General features: G+C 45.5%; 1 protein-coding gene and 1 long non-coding RNA gene across 8 annotated transcripts in view; one reads left to right on the plus strand and one right to left on the minus strand.

Moving 5' to 3' along the window:
• Positions 1-361: 361 nt before the first annotated feature.
• Positions 362-5029, minus strand: LOC106845681 (uncharacterized). Its single transcript, XR_001401692.3, has 3 exons — positions 4596-5029; positions 3607-3737; positions 362-532 (listed from the first exon to the last, which is right to left on the minus strand). It is a non-coding gene; the product is annotated as an uncharacterized lncRNA (long non-coding RNA).
• A 380-nt stretch (positions 5030-5409) lies between these two features.
• The window catches only part of LOC106845678 (coiled-coil domain-containing protein 93), a 109096-nt gene continuing 102355 nt past the window's right edge, over positions 5410-12150 (plus strand). For 5 of the 7 annotated variants that reach the window (XM_070507552.1, XM_070507553.1, XM_070507548.1 and 2 more), the window contains exons 1-3: positions 5410-5540; positions 10006-10119; positions 11630-11724. In XM_070507552.1, the coding sequence (XP_070363653.1) occupies positions 5499-5540; positions 10006-10119; positions 11630-11724 (251 nt within the window). In that variant the 5' untranslated portion in view covers positions 5410-5498. Of the gene's footprint in view, positions 5541-5725; positions 6183-10005; positions 10120-11629; positions 11725-12150 lie in introns of those variants that run through there. The other 2 variants (XM_070507555.1, XM_070507551.1) reach the window with 1 other exon arrangement.

The raw sequence follows: 12150 nt of genomic DNA on the forward strand, positions 1-12150 counted from the left end.
TACAGAACGGTTCTTAACACCTCTACCCAGAACTGACACAGTCCCATACCTTCCCACATTCCCAAAGTCAATGCAGGACACTTGACATCTGCAGCAGCAGAGTGCTGGATGTTGGCAATACCTCCCAGTTACGGTGAAAACTCCAAATATCCCTGGGGTGCTGAATCACTCCTCTCACCCCCACTGAGAACACTTCTCGGCGCCTGGCACACAGTAGGCACTCGATGGATATTAGGTGAAAAATTAACTTTGTCAAATTGCCCTCTAGAACCCTTGCAAAAACTTACTCAATGACTAGGGAGTGCTATGACATTAGTTTAATCTCCTTAACACATTAATTATTTCTTCCATGCAAATGTACGTCATTTTAACTTTTTAAAGATTTTATTATTTCCTTTTTTCTCCCAAAGCCCCCTGGTACATAGTTGTACATTCTTCGTTGTAGTTGTACATTCTTCGTTGTGGGTCCTTCTAGTTGTGGCATGTGGGACGCTGCCTCGGCGTGGTTTGATGAGCAGTGCCATGTCCGCACCTAGGATTCGAACCAATGAAACGCTGGGCCGCCTGCAGTGGAGCGCGCGAACTTAACCACTCAGCCACGGGGCCGGCCCCCATTTTAACTTTTTAGTGTGAAGCTGAGAATATTTTTTCCATAGATTTAGTGACAATTTCTTTTAGGAGTTCTCCATTCAAGCCTATTAAATTTTCTTCTTCATTTGTAAGAACTCTTGTCACACATAATGAATATTTTTCCAGTTTGCCTTTTAAATATTTTAATGATTTTTTGACAGGCAGACATTGCTAATATTACATAGCCTCATCTCTCAGCCTTTCCTTTCATGGCCTGCTGCAGTGAACGTTTGTACTGGCAACATGATGTTGCCATAAAGCGGTTTCCCTTTCTGCGGTTTCAGTTACGTGCAGTCAATGAGGTCCAAAAATATTAAGTGGAAAATTCCAGAAATAAACAATTCATAAGTTTCAAATTGTGCACCGTTCTGAGCAGTGTTATGAAATCTCCAGTTATCACACTCTGTCCTGCCGGGGACAGACATGAATCACCCTCTTGTCCATTGGATCCACACTGTATACGCTACCCGCCTGTTAGTTCCTTAGTAGCTGTCTGGGTTCTCAGATCTTCTGTCGTGGTGTCACAGTACTGGTGTTCAAGTCACCCTTATTTTATTTAATAACGGCCTCAAAGTGCAAGAGTAATGATGCTGACAATTTGGATACGCCAAAGAGAAGCCGTAAACTGCTTCCTTTAATTGAAAAAGGGAAAGTTCTCTACTTAAGAAAAAAATTGTATTCTGAGGTTGGTAAGCTCTACGGTACCTTTTATTAACAATATATTGTTATAATTATTCTATTTGTTTATTAGTTATTGTTGTTAATCTCTTACTGTGCCTAATTTATAAATTAAACTTTATCATAGGTACGTATGTATAGGGGAAAAAATAGTCTATATAAGACTGGGTACTATCTGTGGTTTCAGGCATCCACTGGGGGGTCTTGGAACATATCCCCTGAGGATATTGTATTTAACCATTCCCTTTTATGGGGTATTTACATGGTTTCCAGGTTTTTCTCTCACAAGTAACATTGTGATGAAGATCTTTGTACTTAAGTCCTAAAATGGGAAGTATCATATCCAAAGATATTTTTAAAGTTCTTGATACATTTTGCCAAATTACTATTGACACTCTCCAGGCCCCACACTCAGATTCTCCCACCCCAGGACCCACCTCCTAGATACCCCCACCTTAGGAGCCCCACCCCAGGACCCACACCTCAGGTTCCCCCACCCCAGGACCCACATCCCAGGTCCCCCCACCCCAGGACCCACATCCCAGGTCTCCTGATGCCAGCACCCACACCCCAGGTCACTCCACCTCAAGGCCTCCAGCCCAGATGCCCCCACCCTAGGAACCCACACTCCAGGATCTGTCAGTGAAGCCCTTACTGGCCAGCCTTGTAGAGCAACAAGCAAGGTGAAAGGGGTGACAGTGGGTCTGGAGGGGGAAAGGGAAGTTGTCTAGAACAACTTAGAGGCTCCTTCTGCCTCGAAAGCTCTTCCCTAAGATCTTCCATGGGACCTTCCTGAGATTCAGGTCTCCCCTCAAATGGGGCCTGAGAGTCCTATCCTGATCCCTTCATCTCAAAGAACCTCTGACTCCAGCTATTCCTCAACACATTACACTGGGTTTTTTTTTCCTGAAGAACACTTATCGCTAGCCAACATTATCTTACTAGTCGACATGTTTAATTTCCGTCAGTAGTCATCTTGTCTGGTTTGCTGACTGCAGTACCGCAGCATCAGGAACTACTCTCTGGCACACAGAATAGGGGTTCTCAAATTGGCTGCTCATTGGAATCACTGGTGATGTTTTAAAAATCCACTGGCTCCTCAATATAAGAAATGTTTCACTGTTAAATCACTTTTCCAAGAAAATGTTAGATGTCCTTTTCCACAGGAGATACAGAATGCAGCAGAGGTTCTCAAGCATGGTTATTCACTGCTGTTGAACTGGATCCTTGTCAAACCCTTTCTAAGATAGCCAATAGAGTATGATTGTAAAAATGGTGGAAAGTGTTGGAATTCTTTAATAAAACTATTATTTATTTGGAAAAATGCACTAGAAGAACTCATCTAAGATTGTGTGTGTCCGTATGTGTGTGTGTGCAGTGTTGTGTCCAGAAGCTGAGGGCGTTTGGGTTTCCTTGCATCACCTGAGCCTCCATTTTTTACCATGGAAATGTGACATGCTCAGTATAGGATGATGTGTTGTGAAATTGTACTGCTTGAGAACAGATCAGCATACAATTAAGAATTTTCAGGAATAAATCATTTAAAGACTCTTATTTTGTTTATGGATCTTAAATTTTGTGTGCCACTGTGATTTATAAAGAAACATAATATCATGAAGTCTATGTTGCATGTAAAACAATTTATTCCAGGGGAAAAATCTTATATTCATGTCTTTCCCTAGACCAATTAAATCAGAATTGCTAGGGGTGGAGCCCAGGCATTGGTAGCTTTTAAAACTCCCCACGTGATTCCAACACACAGCTAAGTTTGAGAGTCACTGACTTAGAAGGAACACAGTAATATTTGTTGGATGAATGGTGGATGAATAAAAGGACATTGTGAATCAGAAATGTGGGGCTCTGGTTCCAGCACTGCCAATAACATGTAATAACCTAAACTGTGTCACTTTACTTTTCTAAACACCCATATTTGCACTAGATGCCTTCTAAGGTCCCTTCCTGCTTCCAAACTTCATGATTCCCCTTCCTGGTCATAGCAAGAGCTCAGAATGGAAGGGCTGGGAGAAACATGAGGCCAGAACAATCGAAGCTTTATTCAAAACTTCACCCAAAATAAAGGTGACCCTAACAGGAAGCTCTTTACTATGGCACCCTTTTACCCAGGAAAGGAAAGTCTTTGTGAGGTTCCTGAGAATCTTGCACTTAGAACATCACACATTTCTGTATTAGATGTGCACAGGAGGGACAGAATGATCCCTAATCCCCAAATATTCCACTAGGGAGACAAAATGTGTATGAGTACCCTGAGCCAGGAGAGAGGGAGAGAGATGCATTTACCTGGGTCCTCACAAACCTCCTTCTCTGACATCGTCTCTTCAAGGTCTTCTCTAAGGCTGTGCAGGGGTTCCTCTCTCAAACATGGGCTGCTCAAGCTTTCTTGACTGCTGCCACAGCTGTTTTGCTTGGATCTTTAAAAGCAAAGCAAAGCAAAGCAAAGCATGCTGCCAACTCAACTCTGCTATTGTCACCCTACAGGACAGTTTCTTACTGGGAAAATTAGCTGCTCATATTTATTTAAAATATTGCAAAAGCATTTACAACAAGGGACGTGCATGTGGCCTACTTGAGTCCTATTATCCAGGCTCTATTCCCTGGGCTGCTTTACATACAGCTATGTAAGCTTGCCTGCTACATCAGATTTTGTTACCTGTCCCTAGGCATCAGTACCTGTCTAACCACCCGAGAGTGGTCACAACATTATCACCTTTCATTCCCCCTCAGCCTATACTACCTCAGGGAAGGACAATTTTATAATTACAAAAATAGCACATTTGGGAAGTTATGAGAGTGGGCATGTTAGAAACTGAGCTTCATTGGCTTTACGATGGGTAAGAGCAAGATGTTACATAACTCAGATAACAGTTCTCATCCCAACACCTTAATTTGCTTATTCCAATTTCTCAAATTATGGGGGGGGGTTGGGGGTGGCACACAGTTTGGTTAGTAATATTTGCTAACTCAACTTAAGAAGGAAATGTCTGTTCTTAGGGCCCTTCCATCACTCGTTCCAGAGATCTCTCTGTTCTGTCAGGATAAACTCTAGGGGGAGTACAAAAAGAATTTCTTCAAGGACATACAATTACTGAGCATCTACTTTTTAAGATGCTAGGGATGCAGAGAGGAAACACACACACACACACACACACACACACACACACACGGCCTCTTTGATCTCAAGGAGCTCATAACTTCACAATACTCCCTTCCCTCCTCCTCCCCACACGTATAGGGGAAGGATCTCTTCCTAGAGCAAGTTTTCACGTCACCTCTTTCTTCATCTATTACAGAAAAAAACAAAGCTGGAGAAGCCATCATGGGGTGGGAGCCAGGGGCTTGTGGCCAGGGAGACAACTCTTAAATCGCTGCCATCCTCTGGGACAGACAAGAGGTGCACCGTGTAAGTGATGCGGCAGCTAAAATGACGTCAACACCGAAGTCGCATTCTCGGAGATGACCTTCGCCTAAGGAAGATTCAGAACTGGGGATGGTGAGGTGGGAATGGCGAGACATTATCCCAAACGAGGTTTTCTGGGGAATAAGAGGCGCAGTCTCGAAAGCTGGGGGCAGCGGCCGTGAAGAATCCTTTCTCGGGGGCTGCGTTCCCTGGTCCGTTTATGGAGAAGTTTGCCCAAGTGTGCGGTAGTCAGGGGACACCCCAATTCAGCTAGAAGCGGGACAGGGTCTCCGAAATCCCCAAACTCATTCGTGTTCGGACTCCGAGCCGAGAGCGAGGGGGCTTCGGAAGTTCGTCTCATGGAGAGGGCAGACGATGCCCGTGAAAAGCAGAAAGGGGAGCCATGATGCAAAATTTCCCCGAGATGAAGGAATAGTCCCTTTTACAAAGCACCTCGGAGAAAAATGCAGGGCCCGGGCGCGAAGCTCCAGCAAACGTCGGCCCTCACACCGTCACCGGAGAGGAGCTCTGGCGTCCCGGCCAGTCCCAGCTTTACCCGGGGCTGCCCTCGCGCAGGCGCAGTCGCGCCGCGCTCCCGCCCCAGCGCGCATGCTCCGCCGGGCCGTGGCGCTCCCTGCTGGGGCCGGCGGCGGCGGTAGCGGAGGAAGTTGCCGCTTTGCACTCCACCCCGGTAGCAGCTCCGCGGCTGGGGACGGCTTCCTGCGGGTGCTCCGCAGTCTTCGCTGCCGCAGCCGCTCGTCAGTCCGACTGGATCATGGGGTTGCCCAAAGGGCCAGAGGGCCAAGGTCTCCCGGAGGTAAGACCCCTCTCTCTGGCACGTCCGCGATTTTGAGAGAGGGCCGAGCCCGCCGGAACGGGCAGAGCGGGGCCCGGGCTGCGTTTGGGGCGCCCCGCCCCCTTGCTCAGGTGTGTCTCCGCGGGGAGCACCCGCCCTGCGCGCCCAACCGAGCTGGCCCCCAGCGTGGTCGTGGGCGCGCGCACACTTCAACCGCGGCAGGGTCTCCTGCGACGGAGGTGGCGTTCCCAGCCCAGTAACTGCCCCGACGCAGCCCTCACGCTCTCCCGGGCGGTTTCAAGGGCTCGCCGGGAGGGCTGGGGCGGCTGTGCCCGGGAGTCACGAGACGCGCGCTGGGACGGTCCGCGCTCGGCTTGTGCAACGGGCGTTGACCTTGTGGCCCCTGCCGCCGCCCCGCGGGGCCCACGGGGTCCGGGCGGCCAGCCCCACGCGCCATGGTGTGGGAGGGAGAGCCGCTCTGCGTTTCCCCGCACGCCGGGCCGGGCGGCAGGAGGAAGTTTGGGAGCTGGGCGCATCTTGGGTGCTGGCCACGGTGGCGACGTGCTCTCCAGTGCTGCTGTGGGGCCGGGGACGGAGCGCCGGGCGGAAACGTGGCTGCTTCTGCAGGAGACGGCGGGTGCCTTTCCTTCCAGTTGTTATTAAGTACGTCCTCGGGACGGGATCATCAATGGTTTCCGGGTTTCCACATTGCCTGGGAATAAAGGGGAGGAAAGTGCATTTCCGTTTGGCTGCAAGCATCACTTAGCTGGGTGGGTTGCACCTGTCTTCTCTTCCGAAAGCTAGTCTAGTTTACTAGATTCTTGAAAGAAATGGAATCCACACAGCTCCTCTATCCCTTTCCTAAGGTTCTGAAGCAGGCCTTTGGCAGGGGGACTCATTCCTTGACGTGGTGAGTGGTCTCTTCACAGTTTGCCTGTGGCTATTCTTGCTTCTCTGCCCCCTCACACCCAAATCCTCATTTCTTTCATCCCTCAAGTACCCACGAGTTGAGGGGTCACTGTTCTGTGCATAAAAGCTGGGGATATCGCAGTGGAAGGACAGACTTATCTGTCAGTGTGTGCTGCCAGAATGCAAATCCAGTTTGTTGTTATCTTAAGAAAACCTAAGAAGTGTAACTAGGGGGAGGGGGCAGCCCGGTGGGGTAGTGGTTGGGTTTGGGCGCTCCTCTTCGGTGGCCCGAAGTTCGCAGGTTGGGATCCCAGGTGCAGACCTAGTGCCACTCGTCAAGCAACGCTGGAAAAGTTTGCTTCTCCTCAAGCAGAAAGAGGAAGATTGGCAGCAGATGTTAGCTCAGGGCCAGTCTTTCTCTCTCAACTCAAACTCGCTCACACACACACACACACACAGAAGTGTAACATGTTCAGAATCCTTGTATTAGGTCAAACCTTACATCCAAGTTGCTTTGATGGGACGAGGATTGTGAAGATTGCAATCTGTACTGTAATGTTTGATTTAATATTTCTTTTCTGCCACTTGTTTGTTCTAGGCTCTCATCAAGTTTTTGCCTGGCCTTTTGCTGCAGATTCCTGTCTGCTCTCTCAGATTCTGTCTTAAATCTCTCCCATTCAGTGTCCACAGTACTACCAGTGGGGTTCTTTGTAAAATGAAAGGTAGCCTGCTCCTCTGTGTCCTTTGTTAAACCCTTCTCTGACTGCTGGGGGCTGGGTCTGATGTGTCACTTCTCAAGAGCCTAAGACAGTACCTGGCAAATAGGAAGCAGACAGGGTGAATATAATCAAATGATTGTCATTCAGTTCAAAGACCAGTACATATGAATATGGATCGTCTGTGTTGTTAAGCTGATACTAGTCCTGTTAACCTATTAAATTCAATTTTTTAAACCCATTACTGTGTGTATGTGAAGGACAGAAAGGTGGCTAGACCTAGCCTTGCTTTCCAGCTTACCTGAATACAGTAGAGGGCAATTGAAACTTCAGTGTGCCTGGTTTAAGAGCTCACAGTCATTCCTCTTTGTCAGAATTTTAGTTTCAACAAGTAGATGTATTAACCAGCCTGGTGACTTTTTACTGCTTTGAGAGAGGGTATTCTTTCATTCCCTGTGTGTTAGTCAGTGGCCCTTTTCCATTTTGTTTCAGTGTTAATCTGTGAGGTGAAGTTGGAGTTGTATTAGCATTCTCACTCTGGGTCTTGTGCCAAAAACTTATTTCACAGATTAGATTGCGCAAGTCCACTTCTCCATTTTGGGGGTGAGTGGACGAGAGGCATGGGCCATGCGTCTGCTGTACGGTGGCCAGTGGGTGCTCATTAGGTACAAACTGAAACAGAGGTGGTCCTCCTGTAATGGATTGTCCTCTTTTTGGAAGTGTTTTCATGATAAATGATGATTGAACAAATGAAGGGTTCCTGTTTTACATGCCAAGAGTTTCCAGACAATACTTATATCAGCCCATTTTCTTTTTCTACTCTATCTTTGTGACCCATACTACTCTTTACCTTCTCTTTTCTTTGGATTTCTCCACCTGTAGATATTTCTCAACCATCCCGGATCTTTTGTGAAGGAAGAAAAGGTGTGAATAGTTAATATTACTTTCTTTTTGCGCGTGCATTAGGAATCAGTGAATGCTGACCTTCAGAATCTCTGATAGGCTGGATCAGGGTCATTTGAGAGAGGGAGAGGAGTCAAATGAGCAGTTGTGCCAGGCAGTCACCTCTACCACCTCCCATCGCAGGGATGATCTGTCACTTCAGCAATTCCATGTTCAACTGTATGTTAATATGTGTGCTCCCTCTCCTGGCAGTTAGTGCTTCAAGATAAACTGGAATTTCCATTGTCAGTGTCATACTGTGGAGACATTTTGTTAATCCATGACTGGCTTAGGTCATGCACTTTATGTAATGATTGAGCACATCATTCCATGTTTAGTAAGTGTGTCCTTTGAGGCTAGTGCTGTTTCAGAGCAGAGGAGTAAACATGGGTGAATAATTTATAGTCCTCTCCTGAACCAGCTAATAGTCCAGTTAGAAAGACAAGCATGTACATTAACACCAGACACGCCACTCAGTGTAGGTTGATACTTAATTGTATGAATGGCATGGACTATAAATAAAATAGAAATGCAGGGGAATGACCATGTCGGGCTGTATTTGTCAGTTGGTGTTGAATAGGAGCTGGAATTTGAAGGTGGTTTCTTGGTGGTTAGGGAATATCAGGAGAAGGGGGGTGGTGTGAACAGTGAAGAAATGGGAATGAGCAGTGCTTGCCTAGGTTGGCCATAGCCATGTGTGGATTGTTTTGGGAGGAGGTAAAGGACGAAGCCAAAAGAATAAGTTATGGCCAGAGATCTGAATGCCAAACCAAGACAGTTGGAGTTTATCTTATAGAAAGTGTATGGTGCATTAATGATGAGGGCAGGGGGGGTGAGCTAAAGTGAGATGATGTGAAAGCTGGGATTTAAGAAGGAATGAGCAAAACAAATTAACAGGGAAGAAAGGTTGAGAGGCAGTTGCAATAGTCCTGGCGTGAAGTGTAAACAGGGGAGGGAGGATAAGCATGAGGTGCATGGTAAAGGAAGATTTAACAGGCCTGTGACGTAAGGGAGTAGGCAGAGGTGGGTACGAGGATTTGAACCAGGATCCGTTGGTGCTGTTTTATAGAGAGTGGTTTCTGATTTTCTGCAATAATGGAAGTGTGAAAGTCACAGTTCATGAAAGTAAAGGGAGGCAAAAGTACTAGAGTATTTAGATATATTTAACTTGTAGATAAACACCTGGGAGTGAAGGTAGAATATAATTAAAATTTTTAAATCAAATTCCTATTTAAATATATTAGGTGAATTTATTATTTTAAGGAAATCCTTTTATGTGGAAATAATCGCCCTTTAATATATCTGGGTTGAAAGCCTTCCTTCCTTGTGCTTTAGAGATCAAAAAGAGAAGTGCAGAGGGACTGGCCCCATGGTGTGGTGGTTAAGTTTGGTGTGCTCCGCTTTGGCGGCCTGGGTTCATGGGTTTGGATCTCGGGCGTGGACCTACACCACTTGTCAGCCATGCTGTGGCAGCAGTCCACATAGAAAGTAGAAGAAGATTGGCACAGTTGTTAGCTTACAGCTAATCTTCCTCAAAAAAAAAAAAAACGCACCTTGTTCTTGTCAATAAGGAGCTTATAATCTAGTCAAGAAGCCTATCAAGTAAACCATGTGTTAGCATAGGGAGGCTACATGCTGTGATCTTCCTTTCCCCTGGGTTCCTTTGGCACCTGAGGAAAAGTCTGTACTATCTGTGTGTATCTTCTCCCCACCTATGATGATTAACAGCTTGTTGAGGCCTGGGGACCCTGTTCTTTGCAACTCTGGCAGCACTGTGTCCCCGTGCTCCTGCATGAATACAGTGATACAGCCAGGTGTCACCTGCTTCTTGGCAATGAGCTTGTGGCATCGGGGGATGTACCTGGTTTTCCTTTATTCAAAGTAGCTTTTCCTAGCCTAACTTTTACTTTTTTTTTTAGGTAGAAACAAGAGAAGATGAAGAACAGAATGTCAAGTTGACTGAAATTTTGGAGCTCTTGGTTGCAGCTGGGTATTTCAGGGCAAGAATTAAAGGCTTGTCACCTTTTGACAAGGTAAGAGGAACTCTTCCTAACCATTAGGCTGTCTTTTGTCAAGATGGCATGGTTAATCATAGCAGAGAAAAAGAGAGGAAGAGATTCTGTTTTTACTTTGTCCAAGTGCACGTTTCCATTTCTCCTTGATTCAGATTCCTTATGGAAGTGTTCAAATGTCCTTTTAAAAGGAAATAACAATATATCAGTAGAGACGCCTTGAATTCCTTTTGTATGTACAAAGCTTTGGGAAGTGCAAAGAGGCAAAAGTAATAGTTCATCCTTTGAAGGAAGTTATAGTTTGGGTGGTGAGGTAAAGCTTGTGTATGATAAAATAATCTGAGTTAGTAAGGAGCTTTCCAAAGTCAGTGTGCTCACAGACAATTGCCAGATGTTCTATGGATGGTAAATGCTGAGTTTGGAAGAGGGAGAAGTCACTACAGGATGAAATTTTTTAATTCAGCAGAACCTTGAACAATTGTTATGTACAAGGCATAGTAATAGGTGTCGAGGGCACCGAGATAAGACGAAGGCCCTGTACTCAGAGCCCGATTTCTATGGAATAGGGAAGAGAGACAAGTAGACCAACACTCATAGAATGGATGGCATGATGCAATAAGTGCTGCAGTGAACTGTGCACAGAAATGAAGCATCCAGATCAGACAGAGCAGGCCAGGAAAGCTTCCTGGTAGAAGAAAGTGTTGAGTGAGCCAGTGGGCCACAGTCCTGGCTACACATAGCAGAATCGCTGTGGATTGTTTCACAATACAGATGTCCAGGCCTCACCCATTGAAATTCTGGTTAGTTAGGTCTGGGCTGGGGCCTCGAATCTGTGTTTATTAGGCATCTCACAAGGGTCTAAAACAGCCAGGGAGAAGATTCACTATTGTTTTTTCTAACATCAAGCTGTACCTTAAGGATTGTGTTGCAACATGGATTTTTAGCCTTCATCTCATTTGCATCTCAGAGAAATCTTGCAAGAAAAGTAGAGCAGGGATTCTCATTGCGTTTAGGTAGATGGAAAAAATAAGATACATGGAAATTAAGTAATGAGTCACAGAATGTCAGCCTTGCTACTCACATATCTGGTCTATAAAACACATAATTCTTCTGCAGTCTGGCATTTGCCTGAAATTGAATTAAGACTTCTCTTGGCTGAGAGTTAATGTCTGTCCCCTTCAGTATAAAAAGGACCTGTGAATGGTATGTCCATTTAGTAATGAAAGCTTAATTTCTCAGTCACACTAGCCACATTCTAAGTGACCAGTAACCGCATGTGGCTAGTAGCTACTATGTTGAACAATGCAGATATGGAACATATCCATCATTGCAGAAAGTTTTATTCAGCAGTGCTGTCTTCGATGAATTATAGTTGATGGAGTCAGAAGGACACATATACTCTCTCTCTAAAGATATGTAATTTTGTATGTTCACTGAGTCTGTAAGAACTACTTATATTTTTTCTGCCTTCTACTTTTCTCCTCTCCCCAAACTAGAAAGAGAAAACAGATATTTTCTTTCTGTCTTGCAGGTAGTAGGAGGAATGACTTGGTGCATTACCACATGCAACTTTGACATAGACGTTGATTTGCTCTTTCAGGAAAACTCTACAATAGGTCAAAAAATGTAAGTTATCCTGGTTTGCCATGGGAGAACCTAAAGGGGGGAAGGGAGCTAATTTTGATTGCCTGCTATGAGTTGAAAGTTCTGCTAGATGCTTTATGTATTTTATTTTAATTTTCATAACAACAGGTGTTATCACGGTTTTACAGATTGTGAAACTGAAGCTGATAGAAGTCACAGCTAGCATCTAAGAGTCATTTAATGTTCAGGCTATTTCTAACATTTGCTCTTTTTGTTTGGTTTATGTTTTTTCGCTGAAGAAGATTCACCCTGAGCTAACCTCTCTTCCCAGTCTTCCTCTTTGTTTGCTTGAGGAAGATTGGCCCTGAGATAACATCTGTGCCAGTCTTCCTCTATTTTATATGTGGTTTGCTGCCACAGCATGACTGGTAAGTGGTGTAGGTCTGCACCTGGGATCTGAACCTGTGA

Source organism: Equus asinus, chromosome 4, assembly GCF_041296235.1.
Source record: "Equus asinus isolate D_3611 breed Donkey chromosome 4, EquAss-T2T_v2, whole genome shotgun sequence".
NCBI classification, from domain to species: domain Eukaryota; kingdom Metazoa; phylum Chordata; class Mammalia; order Perissodactyla; family Equidae; genus Equus; species Equus asinus.